Here is a 21,426-nt window from a genome sequence, read left to right on the forward strand (position 1 = left end):
GCACTTATCTGCAGTATCTCACACACACACACATACATACAGACACCAAGTTACTTTTGCACAATACTCAGCATTTTGCACATTTCCATTGTCTTGTGTCTGTATTGTCCTGTTCTGTCTAGTTTTGCACTGTTTTGTCTTGTTTATTTTTGCAGTTTATGCACACTGCACTTTATGTAGTCCTGGGTTTGTCCGTATATGTCATATATAGCACCAGGGTCTCGGAGGAACGCTGTCTCATTTCACTCTGTACAGTACCTCTGCACGTGGTTAAAATGACAATAAAAGCCACTTGACTTGACCTGTTTTTGTAGCAGTTGCTTGGAGACGAGTACCACACAGTTCAAATGAGCATACATTCCAAAATATGCAAATTAGCCCCATACATCATAATGATGATGTTTGCTGTTCAGGGTATGAACATTCTATGCTGAAAGTTTATAAATATACAACCTTTGACTGCTTGTTTTCAGTTGAACTTTTGCAAAGCTGAGGAGATTTTCGCTGCGATCGCATCAAGTCCAAAGATGTTTAAACTTCTTTTTCACAGAAAGGTAAGTTTGAAGAGACTCGCAGCACATTTCTCTGAATATTTTTTTATGGTAAACAAGCATTTTTGAAACTTTTAAGGAAGCTTCTTGGATGATTTCTGTAAAAACTGAATTTTGAATCCAAATGAAGGATTTTGTATTTTCATACCATATACTTTGTTTTATGCCATTACTGATGTTGGTTTTCTTGTTTCTAAACAGAAATCACACAAACAAAACGTGGCAGAGAAGGAAATTCCTTCTACGTCTCATCAGAGGTAAAGAAATGCGCCACTCTTTAATGCTGCTGGAGATATTTATAGCAGTGCTTTAGTTGGAGCTCTTTTATTTCCCTTTTATTGGTGTTTTGTATTTACATCTTTTTTACTACTTCTAGTCTTGTCTATAATTTATATTGATTCAGAGATTAGCGTTTGAAAATGTAGAGTGTAAATGTACAAAATACATGATTTTGTTCCATTACAGTTATTCATTTTTATTTGCAATCTCCAGCATGTACTTCTTGTTAAAAATTTCCACTTTGAAAAATAACATTTACACTTTTGTCCTCATCAGCATCCCGGATGCTTCTGTTGCTGAAAATGTTCAAAAGAAGAAGAGAAAATGGAGACACCTCTGCTGTTCCTCGGTTTGCTTTTACACAAAACATATGAAATGCACATTCTCTTTAAATTGCACTTGTTAATTTAAAGTGACTTTACTTTTTTAATAAACGTATGTTTGTTCGTCCTCTGCAGCAAACTGACAGCGATGCAGAGGCAGAGAGCAACACTGTGAAGACACAAAAAAAGTGTCGCTGGTTTCTTTTTAAATTCTGGAAGGTATGTTTTATGGAAAGAGTCACTGTCATCAAGCATTTACTCATCACAGTTAAATGAGAAGAATTAAGAGCAATTTAGCACACAGCTATGTCCTCAAATTAAGTTCAAAGATGTTTAAACGTTTTTTTTTCACAGAAAGGTAAGTTCGAAGAGACTTGCAGGATGTTTCTCTAAATATTTTTTATGGTGAATAAGCATTTTTGAAGCTTCATGGATGATTTCTGTAAAAACTGAATTTTGATCAGAACCAAGTGAAGGATTTTGTATCTCATAGGACAAACTTTAAAACTCAATTTAAAGCATGAATAAATTGTTTTTATTTTATTTAAAGATATTCCTATATATCTGCTTCATCAGCTGACAGCTCACTAAAGTGATAAATAATATGAAATAATACCAAATTTTCTAACTGGACACTTTTCATGGAGAGACCCACTTGGTATGTTTGTTTTATGCCATTACTGATGTTGGTTTTCTTGTTTCTAAACAGAAATTACACAAACAAAACGTGGCAGAGAAGGAAATTCCTTCTACGTCTCATCAGAGGTAAAGAAATGCGCCACTCTTTAATGCTGCTGGAGATATTTATAGCAGTGCTTTAGTTGGAGCTCTTTTATTTCCCTTTTATTGGCATTTTTCTTCCACCTTGTGTATTTGCATCTTTTTTACTACTTCTAGTCTTGTCTATTATTTATATGGATGCAGAGATTAGTGTTTGAAAATGTAGAGTGTAAATGTATAAAATACACGATTTTGTTCATGTTGGTATTCCATTACAGTTATTCATTTTTATTAGCAATCTGTATTAGCAAAATGTACTCCTTCTTATAAATTTCCACAACATTTACACTTTTGTCCTCATCAGCATCCCGGATGCTTCTGTTGCTGCCACACCAGCTAACCCTGAAAATGGTCAAAAGAAGAGAAAATGGAGACACTTCTTCTGCTGTTCCTCGGTTTGCTTTTACACAAAACATATGAAATGCACATTCTCTTTAAATTGTACTTGTTAATTTTAAGTGACTTTACTTTTTTAATAAACTTATGTTTGTTCGTCCTCTGCAGCAAACTGACAGCGATGCAGAGGCAGAGAGCAACACTGTGAAGACACAAAAAAGGTCTCGCTGGTCTCTTTTTAAATCCGGGAAGGTATGTTTTATGGAAAGAGTCACTGTCATCAAGCATTTAAATGAGAGCAATTAAGAGCAATGAGGCACACAGCTATGTCCTATATATATATCAGGTAAGAAGCACCACGGAAAAGATCCCAGCAGACCTGAGTTGGGACACTTGGATTATGGAGCTTCTGGACCAAGAGAGTGGATGGGAGCATGTGTTTAACAGGTAAGAGAAAGACGTCCTCCAAAATGTTTCAACTTCAAAGCTCATGCATACATGCACATACACTGCTCAGCATCCTGACATCTTTCCTAATTTTGTGTTCGTGTTTTTACCTTTTTGGAGCAGTGTAGCATGCGGTGGAAAAATAATAGAAAGTCAAACTGAGACTACAGACTGCTTCGGGTGAGTACACGTGGTGCACAAAGACCAAAGCTCACTTTGTCAAAGTGGAGAAAATGAATTCTTTTACACTGATACTGTAAACGTTGTGCGTGTGTGTCAGGTTTCCAAACATCGGAAACACCTGCTACATGAACTCCTGCCTGCAGAGCCTCCTCAACATTGAGGAGTTCATAAGAGACATCGGGCGTCAGGAGGTTTTGTGGAGCACAGATCCAGAAGCTCAGCTCTTAAGGTGCGCTACGTCAACCTTCTACTTTCTTCAAAAACCTGAAGAACAAAGAGATCTAACAGCAGAAATGTCTGTTTACCCTTTCCTTTCTACAGAAGGCTCATTGATGTCAGGGACTGTCATGAGTCAACAGATTATGGCCTTAAAGATCACCACCTAAGAGCTTTTAAGAAGGCATTCAGCAATCAAGCTCCTGAATACACCGGCAGTGCACAGAAAGTGCGTCAGCTATTTGGACATTTCGTTTTTTGCTTTACCTTCTGATTTTGATGTACTGTTTTAAATCTCTCTGCTTTTCTTTCAGGACGCTCATGAATTCCTAACATTGTTCCTCAATGAGGTCAAAAGGCTCGCACCTCACCTGGAGAGGAACGCAGCTCTGCTGGGCCAAAGTTATACCTGCCCAGTAGAAGACCATCACATTTTTAAAATGGAAAACATGAGGACATGCAAGAGGTAAGCCTGTCTTTCAGAAACGCAGAGCTGGTTGCAATATTTTCATATACCTCTTTTCCACCTACCTGATCTTTACTTTAACTACGTTACTCCTGAAATGTGTAGCTGCGGTCACCAATCATCACAGCAAGAGGAATTCACCAGCTTGTCTCTTGACCTGGTTCCAGAGGGGTCTGTTATAAACATGTTAGAGACATACTTGAAGGTAAGATCACAAATTCCAATAGAGTTGTAGTGTCAGCGATCTTAACACACCTTTTTTGTTAGTGTTTGTGTGTATGTGTGTGTGCATATGTTGAGATTTCTTTCTACCATAAAGCCTGTTTTCTCTGTGCTGTTGTTCAGGAACAAGAAATAGAATTTCGCTGTGATTGTGGAGGGACGGCCTCAGAACTGAAGTCGTCTTTTGATACACTGCCAAGGTGAGTAAGGTCACATCAGAATTGATCGACTGACCAGGTTTCCAAACTGTGGCGCATCAAATATCAGAGTTTTTCGAGACAATACTTGAGCAGTCGTTTTCTCCCATCTTCTGTTTGTGTTTGACACTCATTCTTCTTATTTTCTACCTTGTTTGTGTTTTTTTTCTTTTCTGCCAGAGTTCTGATCTTGCATCTGAAGAGGTTTGGCTTTACACAAACCTACAAGATTCAGAAGGTGGATGACCCCGTCAGGCTGCAGAGGGACTTGGTGGTGCCATCCAATCAGGTAAAAACAGACTGCAGAACGTCTCAGGCTACGTCCACACTAGCCCGGATAGATTTGAAAACTCCGTGTCCACACTAGCGTTTTCAGTCATTTTCAAATAGTTGTGCGTCTGCATTGAAACGGCCGAAAACGCTTACGTTCCAGTCCTGCGCATGCGCAAAAGTGAGTGAGAATTACAGAATTTGAAGAAAAGCTATCCGGAGCATGTACAAACTGATATTAATCTTTTTTAGGGCTGTCAAAGTTGAGAGCAATCAAAACAACTGCTGTATAATGCACTCGGCTATCTTTGTTTAATTGCTCACATGACTGCATCACATGACTAAAATGCGTCATCGTTTTAGAAAGTCTGCGTTTTCGAGTGTCCACACTGCGACGGGACAGCTCCGTTTTCAAATGTATGCGTTTTCGAGAGCGTTTTCAAGATGCTGTGTTTTTCCTTGAGGAAAACGCCGTCTCAGTGTGGACGGGAGGTCAAAGCGGAGAGAAAACGATGTGTTTTCAAACGAAAACGCATTCGTGTGGACGTAGCCTCAGCAAATCAGCTTAATTATGGCACTGATGTGAGACTTTATGAAACTAACACTCTTTGGATTTGTTCCTTCTCAGGGTGGTGGCTGTTACAGTCTTGTCAGCATCATCAGTCATTATGGAGGCACAGAGTCAGGTAAAACAACAGACTTGTTACAAACAGAAAATGAAAACTTGCTACTTTTCAGTGAAGGACTCACACACAAAAGCTTTTGATGTTCTAAGAAGCACTAAGTCAAAATCACTGTTTGCTTGAATCAGTTGACTTCCAGAAGTTGGATTCATTTGTCTTAATGTGATTTCAGGACACTACATCTGTAGTTCTGTCCATCCTGAGGAGAGTCAGCACTCTACATCAGATCGCTGGCTCACCTATAATGACGCACAGGTGCTCCACACAACTGGATCTGCAGCTTGTGAGGAACAGCAGCACTCGGCCTACATCCTGTTTTACAAGAGAAACGTAAGAAGACACAGCATCTCATCCTGAAGTGAGAGAATTTTTAAATGTCCTGTTACCTTGTTAACCAGTTTTGTCTTCATTCTCAGTTCTGAAACAGGAAATGGAAGGAAGGAAGGAAGTTAAGGTCATCATCATGCTGAGAAGGAAAAGCAGTCGTCCCAGCCCACCATCGCACACTGGAGGACAAGTACTGGTAAGTATTGCCCTCAGGAGGAAGGGTCCTCCCAGAGAGCCTGGTTCCTCCCAAGATTTCTTCCTCCAGGAGGGAGTTTTTTCTTGCCACCGTCGCCCCACATTCACTGGTCTCATCAGCAGGGACATTTTTAACATCCTAAGACCTGAACTCTTTCATGGCATGCATTTTTAATTTCTCTGTGCCATTTGGGTTGATTGGGACCTGATCGATGTAAAAACAAAGACATCAGATTCGGACTATCTTTTTTTTGTTTCTCAAAACAATGAGATCCACATATGAGGACGTTCATTTTAAATTTCGATTGAACAGTGGCAGTGTAATGTCCTCCCTCATAAGTGGATATCAGGTTTTTGAAGAGCAAAATTTTGTATTTTGGTCTAGACAACCCAAAATGTTATGTCCACATATGTGGACACCAGGTCCTAGGAGGTTAAAACAAAATCTACTAGTAGTGCACCACTACTAGAGATCGTCCTTTTCTGGACCAGTGTTTGGCTTGCTCTCTGGGAACAACAAATTAGTGCTGTCAGCGTTAACGTCATTTTAACTAATGACGTTAACGCTGACATCACTAATTTGTTGTTATTATTATTAATATTATTATTAATTTATTTGTAAAATAAATTAAATTAAAAAATAAAGAAATTATTTAATTCTTTATTTTTTTTGTTTTATTAAAATCAAAATAACAACAAAAACAAAAATAACTAATAAAAAAATATTAAAAGTATTCAGCAGTGTTTTGTGAAATTTGTAATGAGCCTTAGTTAAGTTGATGTCACAGAAGTTTCTGAATCATTTAGATTGTTCAACAAACTGATTCACTCAGGTAAAGATGGTAAGCTGGAGCAATGGTACCCTTGGAGTTCAGTTTAAGTTTTCAGACAAATATTCCCTCGATCAGTTGCAGCTTCTGCTTTTAAATAAATGATTTAGCTGCAAATGTTTAGCTGCAGGTAGCAAAGTCCAAAAGTGACAACATTTCCACTGCAGTCTCTCCAGAAATGGCTTATAAAATTTTGACCAAATTAGACATTTATCCTTGGATCAATTAAAGGGTGAAAATCTTTAATTGTACCTTTTATAACATTTTAACAAGTTACTGTCTCCTGCTGCATGTTTCCTGTTTTGGCTGAACTTCATCAGCTCAAAAAACTCACCGTGCTGTGGTGTACTAAATGACCTCATGTACAGGACACACTGAAGGCAGGTTTGCAACGTTTAATCAACAAAGTCAAGATCAGTTAACAACAGCTGAACTAAAGACTTTCTTTTTCTCATCGATAAAATGAGGTCCATGCCAATGCGCTCAAATGGGACCTCCATTAATGGTGAGGGGCATAAAGGCGCTTTTTGAATGACCAGCTGGTTCACCAGCTGACACCACTGGACGCACACCATCGGCGCACATCCAAACATGCAAAAAATGCAAGATGGTGGTGCGCACAGATACAGCGGCTCTATGCTCTCGACACACTGAACATGGTCTGTCCCTACTCGTTACAACATGTGGAAATGTCAGTGCTATGTCAGGGCGCACTATTTGACTCTCAGCTCTCATCATTTGATCAAAGGGCCAGTTGCATAATGCCATTATCTTCTGTGTAGCGAATTGCTGGAACGGGCAACCCAAACGCCACGTGTCCCTGTTGGTGGTGTGTGCAGGCCTACATACTGTCCTATTGAGCTACTAAACCCCGACCAATCAGTTTTCAGATTTAAGGGGTATGATGGCCGTCAGCTAACCGCAGCTGTTACTCATTGCATTTTCCCCCGATATTTCTTTTCCACCAGTACTATGGGGTATTTGTGAATATCCATGACTGACCCGGCCAGTTGGTCTTTGGACAGGGTCACGGCAGTTTCAAGGTTAAAAAAAAAAATCCCTTTCACTGACAGACTGAAGGAAAGCTCCTCAAAAATGGAGGGTCTTCAAGCTCCTCAGTGGCAGGAAAAGGTTTCCCGGACCCAGTGTTGTATATTTGTTTCCCAAAAGATTGAAATAGTGGAGAGAAATCAGGTTCTGAAACCATCCAGAAGACAAAGTCTCCAACTGGTTTGTGGAAGTCCAGTTTCTCCAAATTAATCAGCGGGTGAAATGTCTCTTCATGGATGGTTTTGATTCTGTTGTTGTTCACGAATAAAGCCCTCAAAGCAGCATATGAAAGAAAGTCATCTTTCATTGTTGTCTCCAGCGTGTTAAAAGAGAGATCGAGCTCAGTGATGAGTTTTGAAGCGGCTGCAGGGACTTCTCGAAGGTTTTGGCTCAAACGGTCGCAGGATGTTGTTCACAGTGGTGACACTGTTGACTGGTGATTGACAAGCACTGAGATACTAACATGACAAACACAAGAAACATCATGACTTATTCTCCTGAGTGCCTGCAAAACACAAAATCAAACTCAAAGCTTTTCTCTCAGGTGCTGGTGTGGCACAATCTAATGATAAGAAAGGTCATGCTAACAGCTTTTGGAGCACAGCTGCACAAAATAACAGCTTTTGGAGCACAAAATGCATTACAGGCAAACCCAGTACCCAAACATGTTAACAAGGATAAAGAAAAAATCTGAAACAAAAGCAGGTAGTGTGGTGATTTATGTTGTGAGGATGCTTTCACTCCCATCAAAGTCACCCAGTGTTGAGAACCCAAATGAGCCCAAAAACCTCAAGTGGCTGCAACCAACAGCGAACGTCAAGAAGTGGATACTTGCATGTTGAGCCAGAAACATGCAGAAAACCCAAAAGAGGCAAGACGGCACATCTTGGTCCCACTCAGGCAGTACGAACACCTGGAAAGAGGAGCCCACAGTTCAGACCCAAGGTCACTGGTAAGGACACCAGCCAGCCAGTTATAAGTCTAGTTTTAATTTTCATTTTAGTTAGTGTTATGGCCATTCTAGGGGTGGCCAGACCATAATATAAGGGTGATCCACCCCTGTCTGACCCCAAGCAGCACATCACACAACCAGTACAATTTTGATGGTGATTTATTTACAGTGATTGAATTCTAACAAAGGAAAGGAGCGAACTATAGCTTCGGGGTGGACCCCAAAACAACAAACAAAAGGGACCGTATCTAAAGGATGTACAAAACTTATTTATGAAAAGAATAAAACCAAATGACAATGTCTTATCTCCCTAACTAACAACAACATGAGAAAAGGGTAATCAAATAAAAAGGCAGTCCACCCCTACATGCTCCTGTATAAAGAAACAGGTAACACAAAGCCTGCCGGTTGAGGTCCATGGCGGTGTCATCTTATAAGTTGTCTCCAGGTCATGAGCCAATCTGTATGGGCCGTCCCATGGATGCACCAATGACGGAAAGGCACCTGCACACTCAGATTTACATATGAGACAACATTACAACAACAGTCGTAACATTAACTAAAAATGTTTTTCACCATCTCGTTTTAACTTCTGGTTTAGCTTCAGCTAACTAAAACTAAATGGGCCTTGGAAATAATCACATCTTAATAGAGTGAACCATAGACTGTATAAAAGATAGGACCATTGCAACTTTACTGCAGCACTTCACCCTTTCACATAGTCCCAGCTCTTCTCTGTCATGTTTTATGGTTCTGCAAATGTCTTCAGTTGGTGAAAGGTCTGGACTGCTGGTGTCTTGTTGTGCTTGCTATGCATCCCTGACTCGTTTCTTCTTTCTGCATCAAGTAAGGAATGTAGTGAAAGTTCCCAAGAGGTTAAAAACACCACTGAAAACATGCCATCAGACCTGAGTTGGGACACTTGGATTATGGAGCTTCTGGACCAAGAGAGTGGATGGGAGCATGTGTTTAACAAGTAAGAGTATAACGTCCCCCAAAATGTCCCTAACTAACAAAAACATGAGAAAAGGGTAATCAAATAAAAAGGCAGTCCACCCCTACATGCTCCTGTATAAAGAAACAGGTAACACAAAGCCTGCTGGTTGAGGTCCATGGCGGTGTCATCTTATATGTTGTCTCCAGGTCAAGGAGACAACATATAAGATGGATAGACAGACAGATTTCAAAATAGCCAGCTGGAATGTTAAGGGGTTGAATAACGGGATTAAGAGGAAGAAAATGTTAACATATCTAAAGTTATCAAGAGTTGATATAGCCTTTATTCAAGAAATGCACATGTGCAAGTCAGAAGCCTTAAAACTTAAATGTTCCTTGGTAGGTAAAGTCTTTTCCAGTCCTGGAACTGATAAAAGTAGGGGAGTGTCGGTTCTGATTCATAAAGCAGTTAGCTTTACTGAAACAAAATTAATAACAGATAAGGAAGGTAGATTTATATTGGTTTATGGACAGCTACTGGACACACCAATAATTTTATGCAATATCTATGCACCTAATGCGGACATACTCGCCTTTTTTCATAACCTGTCACAGTATCTTTTGGAATTAGAAGGTGCACAAATAGTGGTAGGAGGAGATTTTAATCAAATACTGGATCAAGACCTAGATAGATCACTTCCTAGGAGAGGCACAGAGAGTAGATCTGTAGTTGCCATAAGGCAGATGACCTCAGATTTAGGTCTGAATGATATTTGGCGGACAATGCATCCAGAAGGCAGGGAATATTCCTTTTACTCTCCGCCTCATAATGTTTATACTAGAATCGACTACTTTCTTATTTCTGAAGCCTTAGTGAATAACTCTATAGATTCAAGTGTTGGTAATATAGTAATCTCGGACCATGTGCCAATTTTTCTATGTCTTGGAAATATTTTACAGATTCCTCAAAGCCGCAGATGGCATTTAAATGTGTCCTTAATTAAAGACTCTGGGTTTATTAAATTGATAAGAGATGAAATACAATTTTACAAACAGACAAATAAGCGAGAGGACACTACATTGGCTACTTGGTGGGATGCTATGAAGGCATACTTAAGGGGGAGGATAATTTCTTACGCTTCCTTTAAAAAGAAGGCAGCTAACAAGAATATCATTACGTTAGAAGCCAAATTAAAGGCACTTGAGGCAGTACATTCCCATACAAAAGACAGAGTTCCGTTGAATAAAATCGTTAAAGTTAAATATAAGTTGAATGTACTGTACAACAGAAAGGCAGAATACGCTTTATTTCGCATTAATCAAGCATATTGGGAAATGGGAGAAAAGCCGAGTCGTTTATTAGCATACCGTCTTAAACAGAAAGACGGTATGAACCATATCCCAGGCATACGACAATCAGATGGGGTTATTTCAACTTCTATTAGACATATAAATGATGGATTCAGGGCCTTTTACAATAATCTTTATTCTACACAAGGTAGTTTAGATGAACAGAAATTCGAAGCATTCTTTACTGATTTAAACCTGCCACAGCTTTCTACTACTGACCAGCAGATTATAGATGCTCCAATTACAGTGGAGGAGATTACCCGTGCAATTAACAGTATGCCACTTAATAAAGCTCCAGGATTAGATGGGTTACCATTGGATTTCTATAGAGCATTTGAGGATATGTTAAGTCCCCTGTTGCTCGATGTTTATAATGAGGCGTTCAAAGTAGGCTCATTACCTCAGTCAATGCACTCTGGACTTATAACATTTATTCTTAAAACTGGGAAAGACCCTTTAGACCCAAGTGGTTACCGCCCCATATCTTTGCTGAATTCTGACCAAAAAATCTTGGCAAAGGTCTTAGCGGGTCGATTAAAAGTAGTAATGGTGAAAATAATTCATGCAGACCAGTCTGGTTTTGTTCCAAACCGCTATGGTTCAGATAATATTAGGCGGTTGGTTAATTTGCAAAATTATGTATATGATTCAGTATATCCAACAGTGGCCCTATCGCTGGATGCTGCAAAAGCTTTTGATTGTGTTGAGTGGGATTATCTGTTTAAGACATTATAAAAGTTTGGTTTTGGTGACAATTTTATTAGGTGGATAAAGATATTATATGATTCGCCTTCAGCGCGAGTATTGACGAATGGGCTCATATCAGACCTATTCCTTTTACAGAGATCCACAAGACAGGGTTGTCCCCTTAGCCCCGGTCTTTTTGTAATTGCTATAGAGCCTTTGGCACAAAAACTGAGAAATAATGTAAATATATTTGAAATTTCGATGGGTAATAGTCAACATAAGCTTCTATTATATGCAGATGATATGTTGTTACTCATGACCCAGCCTGGGAAGTCAATTCCAGCCCTATTAGAATGTATAGAAAGCTTTACGCTGCTTTCAGGGTATCGCGTCAACTGGGATAAATCAGAGGCAATGCCTAAGTCAGGACACTGCCCCCATACTTTATTTAAACAGTGGGAGTTTCGGTGGTCCGTGAATGGTTTGAGGTATTTGGGGATACAAATTACCTCGGATTACACTAAGATGGTTCGAGCAAATATGGAGCCAATGTTTGAAAGAATAAAAATGGAATTTGGTAGATGGTCCAGAGTACGTCTCACAATATGGGGTAAAATTAGTTGTATTAAGATGATGACTGCACCCATGATCTTTTATATTTTATCTAATATTCCATTACACATTCCAGATAAGTATTTCAAAGATCTAGACTTTTTAATCCGGCAGTTTCTTTGGGGTAGCTCACCGCATCGTTTAAGTATTAAGAAACTTCAAGCGAGTGCAAAACAAGGAGGTTTTTCATTGCCTAATTTCCAATGGTATTATTGGGTGATGAACGTGAAACAACTTAGAGCTTGGTTACCTACTGCACCAGTTAAACCCATCTGGTCCCATATAGAGACGGAAGTTAATGGCGGTATTTCTCCTTGGAGGGAGCTGTTTGATACCAGTCATAAAACTACCCATCCTATAATTGCAAAGACATTGTGGTTTAAATTACATAGGGCAGGTCGCTGGGACTTTATTAAATCACCTTCGGCAACCTTATGGAGTAATAAAAGAATTTTGATTGGAGGGACATCGGTTGACTGGTTACAGTGGCGTAAAGCAGGCATCCTTAATGTATCAGATTTATTTGACTGTGGGACTAAATGTTTTTTAAGCTTTGATAAAATTGTAGAGTTATATAAGTTGCAGCGTAATCAATTCTGGAGATATGTCCAAATACATAGTTCATTATCGAAGTGGCTGGGAACCCCCTTGAGTTGTCCTGTGGGCAGCCCTGTGGAAGTCCTGCTCTCAAGATCACCCTTGGGTAAAGGTACCAACGCTAAGATTTATCACTTATTGCAAGAACGGTCAGCTGACCCTCTCCTTAAAGTTAAGGGCTACTGGGCCCAGGACATGGCATTGGACATATCTTCAGTTGAATGGGATTCATGTTTTCAAAATGTTAATACTATGTGTAAAGAAACAGGCAGTAGATTTATTCAACTTAAGATAATCCATAGGTGGCATCGAACACCGCAACAATTGTATAAATGGAACCTGGCCTCTACAGACGAATGTTGGAGATGTGATGGTCAAAATGCTTCGATTTTACATATCTTATGGAGCTGTTCGGCACTTCGGGATTGGTGGGAAAATATAATGGAGGTAATTTTCAGTGTTTTAAAAAGGAGATTTGGTATCTCACCAAAACTGTCCATACTTGGTATAACCACAGAACTTTCTGATGGAGATTTTTCCAGTTATACAAAAAGATGGATTATTTTGGCTCTTACTACGGCCAAACGGGTCCTGCTAAGACATTGGCGGAAAAAGAACCCCCCTCCCTATGAAGAGTGGCTAAAGACAATGGCTAAGTTGGCGTCTTACGAAAAAGTGACTTATGGTTTATTAGACAAATTGCCTCAATATGATTGTATTTGGTCCCCTTTACAAGCTGGCTTTCTGTAACTTGAAGAACAGAGGAGTAATGACAGAGTGGTGGTGTGGGGATTGGTGTGCGAAGAAAGAATAGGATAACTTCCCTTTGTTTTGTTGTTGTTTTGTTTTTTGTTGTGTTTTGTTGTTGTTTTGTTTTTGTTTGTTTGTTTTTAAAACTATTTATTTATGTAGTTATCCTTAAGCTCTGTTATTGAAGTTTAAAATGAAATAAATAAAAATTGTTGATGATAAAAAAAAAAAGTTTAAACTTCAAAGCTCATGCATACATGCACATCCAGTGCTCAGTGTCTAATTGTGTGTTTGTGTTTTTACCTTTTTGCAGTAGCGTAGTGAAACATTTGGGCGGTGGATAAATAATGGAAAATAAAATTCAGACTACAGACGGCTTCAGGTGAGTACACGTGGTGCACAAGAACCAAAGCTCACCTTCTCAACCTGGACAAAATGAATTATTTTACACTGATACTGTAAACTTTGTGTTTGTGTGTCAGGTTTCCATACATCGGAAACAGCTGCTGCATCTGTAGTTCTGTCCATCCTGAGGAGAGTCCACACTCTACATCAGATCCTTGGCTCACCTATAATGACGCACAGGTGCTGCACACAACTGGATCTGCAGCTTGTGAGGAACAGCAGCACTCAGCCTACATCCTGTTTTACGAGATTAACGTAAGAAGACACAGCATCTCATCCTGAAGTGAGAGAATGGCACGCCAGCTGCAGCCTAATCCAATCTCTCTTCTTTTTTCAGTGCCCAGACACCCTTCAGTTTCATCATGTCATCCCTAACAATAGCTGTAGAGTTGGATGGAGGATGAAGACAGCAGAGAGCAAAAGAAACAGGTAAGAGCAGACAGGTAGTCAGAGTTAACAAAAACTTTTAAAGCCAGTGTAGCTTCTGTTTTGAACACATTTATTGATGACAATTTTACATAAATAAGCAGTGTGTTATACTGTTATCAGATGTGGAGTCTCACTAACCACTTTAATAGTGACTTGTGTCCCAAATACTGTTTATTTGTCGTAGTTACAGATAGTGAAATAAAAATGGGAAATGGTTGTTTCATAATTGTATACTCAGCTTGGTCAAGACAATAATTCGAGAACGAGGGGCAGGATTTTGAATTGATGCCATTGGTGCATCTACTAAAGTTCTGGGGTCAGTTTGAATATCAGTGACCTTGACCTCAAGTTCAAAGGTCAAGTTTTCTGAAAATGTTGTGAATGCTACAACTCTGTGACGAGACGTAAGTCTCCTAGGTCTTTAAATTTGTATATAGGTGCATCTACTAGGAAGCTGAAGGGTTGCACTGCGGGCCATCTGTAGAGGTGTAGAGTCAACAACCTGTCTCTGAACGTGGACAAAACAAAAGAGATTGTTGACTTCAGGAGAGCACAGTGGGATCACTGCCCACTTAAGATCAATGGATCCTCTGTGGAGGTCGTCAAGAAGAGGACCAGATTTCTTGGTGTCCACCTGGCGGAGAACCTCTCCTGCTCCCTCAACACCAGCTCCATAACCAAGAAGGCCCAGCAGCGTCTCTACTTCATGCAGAAGCTGAGGAAAGCCCATCTCCCACCATCCATTCTCACCACCATTTACAGTGGGACTAACGAGAGCATCCTAAGTAGCTGCATCACTGTCTGGTATGGTAACTGCAGCGCATTGGATCGCAGTACCCTACAACGGATTGTGAGAGCAGCTGAGAAGATCATTGGAGCCCCTCTCCCCTCCTTATAACACCCGCTTGCTGGAGGACCCCACACAGCCTTCAAACACACTCTTCACCCTGCTGCCTTCTGGAAAGAGGTCCCAGAACATCCGGGCCCTCGCTACCAAACTACGGAAAAGTTTCTTCCCACAAGCCGTCAGACCCCTGAACACTCAGTGACTGCACTGGCACACGCACACCTTCACACACGTCACTACCAAGCACTTATCTGCAGTATCTCACACACACACACATACATACAGACACCAAGTTACTTTTGCACAATACTCAGCATTTTGCACATTTCCATTGTCTTGTGTCTGTATCGTCCTGTTCTGTCTAGTTTTGCACTGTTTTGTCTTGTTTATTTTTGCAGTTTATGCACACTGCACTTTATGTAGTCCTGGGTTTGTCCGTATATGTCATATATAGCACCAGGGTCTCGGAGGAACGCTGTCTCATTTCACTCTGTACAGTACCTCTGCACGTGGTTAAAATGACAATAAAAGCCACTTGACTTGACCTGTTTTTGTAGCAGTTGCTTGGAGACGAGTACCACACAGTTCAAATGAGCATACATTCCAAAATATGCAAATTAGCCCCATACATCATAATGATGATGTTTGCTGTTCAGGGTATGAACATTCTATGCTGAAAGTTTATAAATATACAACCTTTGACTGCTTGTTTTCAGTTGAACTTTTGCAAAGCTGAGGAGATTTTCGCTGCGATCGCATCAAGTCCAAAGATGTTTAAACTTCTTTTTCACAGAAAGGTAAGTTTGAAGAGACTCGCAGCACATTTCTCTGAATATTTTCTTATGGTAAACAAGCATTTTTGAAACTTTTAAGGAAGCTTCTTGGATGATTTCTGTAAAAACTGAATTTTGAATCCAAATGAAGGATTTTGTATTTTCATACCATATACTTTGTTTTATGCCATTACTGATGTTGGTTTTCTTGTTTCTAAACAGAAATCACACAAACAAAACGTGGCAGAGAAGGAAATTCCTTCTACGTCTCATCAGAGGTAAAGAAATGCGCCACTCTTTAATGCTGCTGGAGATATTTATAGCAGTGCTTTAGTTGGAGCTCTTTTATTTCCCTTTTATTGGTGTTTTGTATTTACATCTTTTTTACTACTTCTAGTCTTGTCTATAATTTATATTGATTCAGAGATTAGCGTTTGAAAATGTAGAGTGTAAATGTACAAAATACATGATTTTGTTCCATTACAGTTATTCATTTTTATTTGCAATCTCCAGCATGTACTTCTTGTTAAAAATTTCCACTTTGAAAAATAACATTTACACTTTTGTCCTCATCAGCATCCCGGATGCTTCTGTTGCTGAAAATGTTCAAAAGAAGAAGAGAAAATGGAGACACCTCTGCTGTTCCTCGGTTTGCTTTTACACAAAACATATGAAATGCACATTCTCTTTAAATTGCACTTGTTAATTTAAAGTGACTTTACTTTTTTAATAAACGTATGTTTGTTCGTCCTCTGCAGCAAACTGACAGCGATGCAGAGGCAGAGAGCAACACTGTGAAGACACAAAAAAAGTGTCGCTGGTTTCTTTTTAAATTCTGGAAGGTATGTTTTATGGAAAGAGTCACTGTCATCAAGCATTTACTCATCACAGTTAAATGAGAAGAATTAAGAGCAATTTAGCACACAGCTATGTCCTCAAATTAAGTTCAAAGATGTTTAAACGTTTTTTTTTCACAGAAAGGTAAGTTCGAAGAGACTTGCAGGATGTTTCTCTAAATATTTTTTATGGTGAATAAGCATTTTTGAAGCTTCATGGATGATTTCTGTAAAAACTGAATTTTGATCAGAACCAAGTGAAGGATTTTGTATCTCATAGGACAAACTTTAAAACTCAATTTAAAGCATGAATAAATTGTTTTTATTTTATTTAAAGATATTCCTATATATCTGCTTCATCAGCTGACAGCTCACTAAAGTGATAAATAATATGAAATAATACCAAATTTTCTAACTGGACACTTTTCATGGAGAGACCCACTTGGTATGTTTGTTTTATGCCATTACTGATGTTGGTTTTCTTGTTTCTAAACAGAAATTACACAAACAAAACGTGGCAGAGAAGGAAATTCCTTCTACGTCTCATCAGAGGTAAAGAAATGCGCCACTCTTTAATGCTGCTGGAGATATTTATAGCAGTGCTTTAGTTGGAGCTCTTTTATTTCCCTTTTATTGGCATTTTTCTTCCACCTTGTGTATTTGCATCTTTTTTACTACTTCTAGTCTTGTCTATTATTTATATGGATGCAGAGATTAGCGTTTGAAAATGTAGAGTGTAAATGTATAAAATACATGATTTTGTTCATGTTGGTATTCCATTACAGTTATTCATTTTTATTAGCAATCTGTATTAGCAAAATGTACTCCTTCTTATAAATTTCCACAACATTTACACTTTTGTCCTCATCAGCATCCCGGATGCTTCTGTTGCTGCCACACCAGCTAACCCTGAAAATGGTCAAAAGAAGAGAAAATGGAGACACTTCTTCTGCTGTTCCTCGGTTTGCTTTTACACAAAACATATGAAATGCACATTCTCTTTAAATTGTACTTGTTAATTTTAAGTGACTTTACTTTTTTAATAAACTTATGTTTGTTCGTCCTCTGCAGCAAACTGACAGCGATGCAGAGGCAGAGAGCAACACTGTGAAGACACAAAAAAGGTCTCGCTGGTCTCTTTTTAAATCCGGGAAGGTATGTTTTATGGAAAGAGTCACTGTCATCAAGCATTTAAATGAGAGCAATTAAGAGCAATGAGGCACACAGCTATGTCCTATATATATATCAGGTAAGAAGCACCACGGAAAAGATCCCAGCAGACCTGAGTTGGGACACTTGGATTATGGAGCTTCTGGACCAAGAGAGTGGATGGGAGCATGTGTTTAACAGGTAAGAGAAAGACGTCCTCCAAAATGTTTCAACTTCAAAGCTCATGCATACATGCACATACACTGCTCAGCATCCTGACATCTTTCCTAATTTTGTGTTCGTGTTTTTACCTTTTTGGAGCAGTGTAGCATGCGGTGGAAAAATAATAGAAAGTCAAACTGAGACTACAGACTGCTTCGGGTGAGTACACGTGGTGCACAAAGACCAAAGCTCACTTTGTCAAAGTGGAGAAAATGAATTCTTTTACACTGATACTGTAAACGTTGTGCGTGTGTGTCAGGTTTCCAAACATCGGAAACACCTGCTACATGAACTCCTGCCTGCAGAGCCTCCTCAACATTGAGGAGTTCATAAGAGACATCGGGCGTCAGGAGGTTTTGTGGAGCACAGATCCAGAAGCTCAGCTCTTAAGGTGCGCTACGTCAACCTTCTACTTTCTTCAAAAACCTGAAGAACAAAGAGATCTAACAGCAGAAATGTCTGTTTACCCTTTCCTTTCTACAGAAGGCTCATTGATGTCAGGGACTGTCATGAGTCAACAGATTATGGCCTTAAAGATCACCACCTAAGAGCTTTTAAGAAGGCATTCAGCAATCAAGCTCCTGAATACACCGGCAGTGCACAGAAAGTGCGTCAGCTATTTGGACATTTCGTTTTTTGCTTTACCTTCTGATTTTGATGTACTGTTTTAAATCTCTCTGCTTTTCTTTCAGGACGCTCATGAATTCCTAACATTGTTCCTCAATGAGGTCAAAAGGCTCGCACCTCACCTGGAGAGGAACGCAGCTCTCCTGGGCCAAAGTTATACCTGCCCAGTAGAAGACCATCACATTTTTAAAATGGAAAACATGAGGACATGCAAGAGGTAAGCCTGTCTTTCAGAAACGCAGAGCTGGTTGCAATATTTTCATATACCTCTTTTCCACCTACCTGATCTTTACTTTAACTACGTTACTCCTGAAATGTGTAGCTGCGGTCACCAATCATCACAGCAAGAGGAATTCACCAGCTTGTCTCTTGACCTGGTTCCAGAGGGGTCTGTTATAAACATGTTAGAGACATACTTGAAGGTAAGATCACAAATTCCAATAGAGTTGTAGTGTCAGCGATCTTAACACACCTTTTTTGTTAGTGTTTGTGTGTATGTGTGTGTGCATATGTTGAGATTTCTTTCTACCATAAAGCCTGTTTTCTCTGTGCTGTTGTTCAGGAACAAGAAATAGAATTTCGCTGTGATTGTGGAGGGACGGCCTCAGAACTGAAGTCGTCTTTTGATACACTGCCAAGGTGAGTAAGGTCACATCAGAATTGATCGACTGACCAGGTTTCCAAACTGTGGCGCATCAAATATCAGAGTTTTTCGAGACAATACTTGAGCAGTCGTTTTCTCCCATCTTCTGTTTGTGTTTGACACTCATTCTTCTTATTTTCTACCTTGTTTGTGTTTTTTTTCTTTTCTGCCAGAGTTCTGATCTTGCATCTGAAGAGGTTTGGCTTTACGCAAACCTACAAGATTCAGAAGGTGGATGACCCCGTCAGGCTGCAGAGGGACTTGGTGGTGCCATCCAATCAGGTAAAAACAGACTGCAGAACGTCTCAGGCTACGTCCACACTAGCCCGGATAGATTTGAAAACTCCGTGTCCACACTAGCGTTTTCAGTCATTTTCAAATAGTTGTGCGTCTGCATTGAAACGGCCGAAAACGCTTACGTTCCAGTCCTGCGCATGCGCAAAAGTGAGTGAGAATTACAGAATTTGAAGAAAAGCTATCCGGAGCATGTACAAACTGATATTAATCTTTTTTAGGGCTGTCAAAGTTGAGAGCAATCAAAACAACTGCTGTATAATGCACTCGGCTATCTTTGTTTAATTGCTCACATGACTGCATCACATGACTAAAATGCGTCATCGTTTTAGAAAGTCTGCGTTTTCGAGTGTCCACACTGCGACGGGACAGCTCCGTTTTCAAATGTATGCGTTTTCGAGAGCGTTTTCAAGATGCTGTGTTTTTCCTTGAGGAAAACGCCGTCTCAGTGTGGACGGGAGGTCAAAGCGGAGAGAAAACGATGTGTTTTCAAACGAAAACGCATTCGTGTGGACGTAGCCTCAGCAAATCAGCTTAATTATGGCACTGATGTGAGACTTTATGAAACTAACACTCTTTGGATTTGTTCCTTCTCAGGGTGGTGGCTGTTACAGTCTTGTCAGCATCATCAGTCATTATGGAGGCACAGAGTCAGGTAAAACAACAGACTTGTTACAAACAGAAAATGAAAACTTGCTACTTTTCAGTGAAGGACTCACACACAAAAGCTTTTGATGTTCTAAGAAGCACTAAGTCAAAATCACTGTTTGCTTGAATCAGTTGACTTCCAGAAGTTGGATTCATTTGTCTTAATGTGATTTCAGGACACTACATCTGTAGTTCTGTCCATCCTGAGGAGAGTCAGCACTCTACATCAGATCGCTGGCTCACCTATAATGACGCACAGGTGCTCCACACAACTGGATCTGCAGCTTGTGAGGAACAGCAGCACTCGGCCTACATCCTGTTTTACAAGAGAAACGTAAGAAGACACAGCATCTCATCCTGAAGTGAGAGAATTTTTAAATGTCCTGTTACCTTGTTAACCAGTTTTGTCTTCATTCTCAGTTCTGAAACAGGAAATGGAAGGAAGGAAGGAAGTTAAGGTCATCATCATGCTGAGAAGGAAAAGCAGTCGTCCCAGCCCACCATCGCACACTGGAGGACAAGTACTGGTAAGTATTGCCCTCAGGAGGAAGGGTCCTCCCAGAGAGCCTGGTTCCTCCCAAGATTTCTTCCTCCAGGAGGGAGTTTTTTCTTGCCACCGTCGCCCCACATTCACTGGTCTCATCAGCAGGGACATTTTTAACATCCTAAGACCTGAACTCTTTCATGGCATGCATTTTTAATTTCTCTGTGCCATTTGGGTTGATTGGGACCTGATCGATGTAAAAACAAAGACATCAGATTCGGACTATCTTTTTTTTGTTTCTCAAAACAATGAGATCCACATATGAGGACGTTCATTTTAAATTTCGATTGAACAGTGGCAGTGTAATGTCCTCCCTCATAAGTGGATATCAGGTTTTTGAAGAGCAAAATTTTGTATTTTGGTCTAGACAACCCAAAATGTTATGTCCACATATGTGGACACCAGGTCCTAGGAGGTTAAAACAAAATCTACTAGTAGTGCACCACTACTAGAGATCGTCCTTTTCTGGACCAGTGTTTGGCTTGCTCTCTGGGAACAACAAATTAGTGCTGTCAGCGTTAACGTCATTTTAACTAATGACGTTAACGCTGACATCACTAATTTGTTGTTATTATTATTAATATTATTATTAATTTATTTGTAAAATAAATTAAATTAAAAAATAAAGAAATTATTTAATTCTTTATTTTTTTTGTTTTATTAAAATCAAAATAACAACAAAAACAAAAATAACTAATAAAAAAATATTAAAAGTATTCAGCAGTGTTTTGTGAAATTTGTAATGAGCCTTAGTTAAGTTGATGTCACAG

General features: G+C 39.6%; 2 protein-coding genes and 1 long non-coding RNA gene across 3 annotated transcripts; all 3 read left to right on the plus strand.

The window, feature by feature from the left end:
• The first annotated feature begins 2,590 nt into the window (after positions 1-2,590).
• On the plus strand, positions 2,591-6,039 carry LOC146384847 (ubiquitin carboxyl-terminal hydrolase 37-like). The gene is made up of 11 exons (XM_084930260.1): positions 2,591-2,716; positions 2,840-2,896; positions 2,997-3,128; positions 3,221-3,344; positions 3,430-3,581; positions 3,687-3,786; positions 3,927-4,003; positions 4,181-4,289; positions 4,899-4,956; positions 5,126-5,283; positions 5,370-6,039. Exons 1-11 carry the CDS (start codon positions 2,670-2,672, stop codon positions 5,373-5,375), a joined length of 1,020 nt encoding a protein of 339 aa, XP_084786386.1. The 5' UTR covers positions 2,591-2,669; the 3' UTR covers positions 5,376-6,039.
• A 6,810-nt stretch (positions 6,040-12,849) lies between these two features.
• LOC146384848 (uncharacterized) lies at positions 12,850-15,621 on the plus strand. Its single transcript, XR_014800437.1, has 4 exons — positions 12,850-12,936; positions 13,553-13,621; positions 13,722-13,899; positions 13,982-15,621. It is a non-coding gene; the product is annotated as an uncharacterized LOC146384848 (long non-coding RNA).
• A 2,131-nt stretch (positions 15,622-17,752) lies between these two features.
• On the plus strand, positions 17,753-21,329 carry LOC146384849 (ubiquitin carboxyl-terminal hydrolase 37-like). Its single transcript, XM_084930261.1, has 11 exons — positions 17,753-17,879; positions 18,003-18,059; positions 18,160-18,291; positions 18,384-18,507; positions 18,593-18,744; positions 18,850-18,949; positions 19,090-19,166; positions 19,344-19,452; positions 20,062-20,119; positions 20,289-20,446; positions 20,533-21,329. The coding sequence occupies exons 1-11, from the start codon at positions 17,833-17,835 to the stop codon at positions 20,536-20,538; spliced, it is 1,020 nt and encodes a 339-aa protein (XP_084786387.1). The 5' UTR covers positions 17,753-17,832; the 3' UTR covers positions 20,539-21,329.
• The last annotated feature ends 97 nt before the right edge of the window (positions 21,330-21,426 follow it).

This window comes from Perissodus microlepis, chromosome 6 (assembly GCF_051167445.1).
Source record: "Perissodus microlepis isolate ML-2025 ecotype Zambia chromosome 6, ASM5116744v1, whole genome shotgun sequence".
NCBI classification, from domain to species: Eukaryota; Metazoa; Chordata; class Actinopteri; order Cichliformes; family Cichlidae; genus Perissodus; species Perissodus microlepis.

Coding starts and splice junctions, on each gene's coding strand:
- LOC146384847 (XM_084930260.1), top strand. CDS start 2,670: ATGGAGCTTCTGGACCAAGAGAGTGGATGGGAGCATGTGTTTAACAG. Junction 3,787..3,926: donor TGTTAGAGACATACTTGAAG/GTAAGATCACAA, acceptor GCTGTTGTTCAG/GAACAAGAAATAGAATTTCG. Junction 4,957..5,125: donor TTATGGAGGCACAGAGTCAG/GTAAAACAACAG, acceptor ATGTGATTTCAG/GACACTACATCTGTAGTTCT.
- LOC146384849 (XM_084930261.1), top strand. CDS start 17,833: ATGGAGCTTCTGGACCAAGAGAGTGGATGGGAGCATGTGTTTAACAG. Junction 18,508..18,592: donor ACACCGGCAGTGCACAGAAA/GTGCGTCAGCTA, acceptor CTTTTCTTTCAG/GACGCTCATGAATTCCTAAC. Junction 19,167..19,343: donor TCTTTTGATACACTGCCAAG/GTGAGTAAGGTC, acceptor CTTTTCTGCCAG/AGTTCTGATCTTGCATCTGA.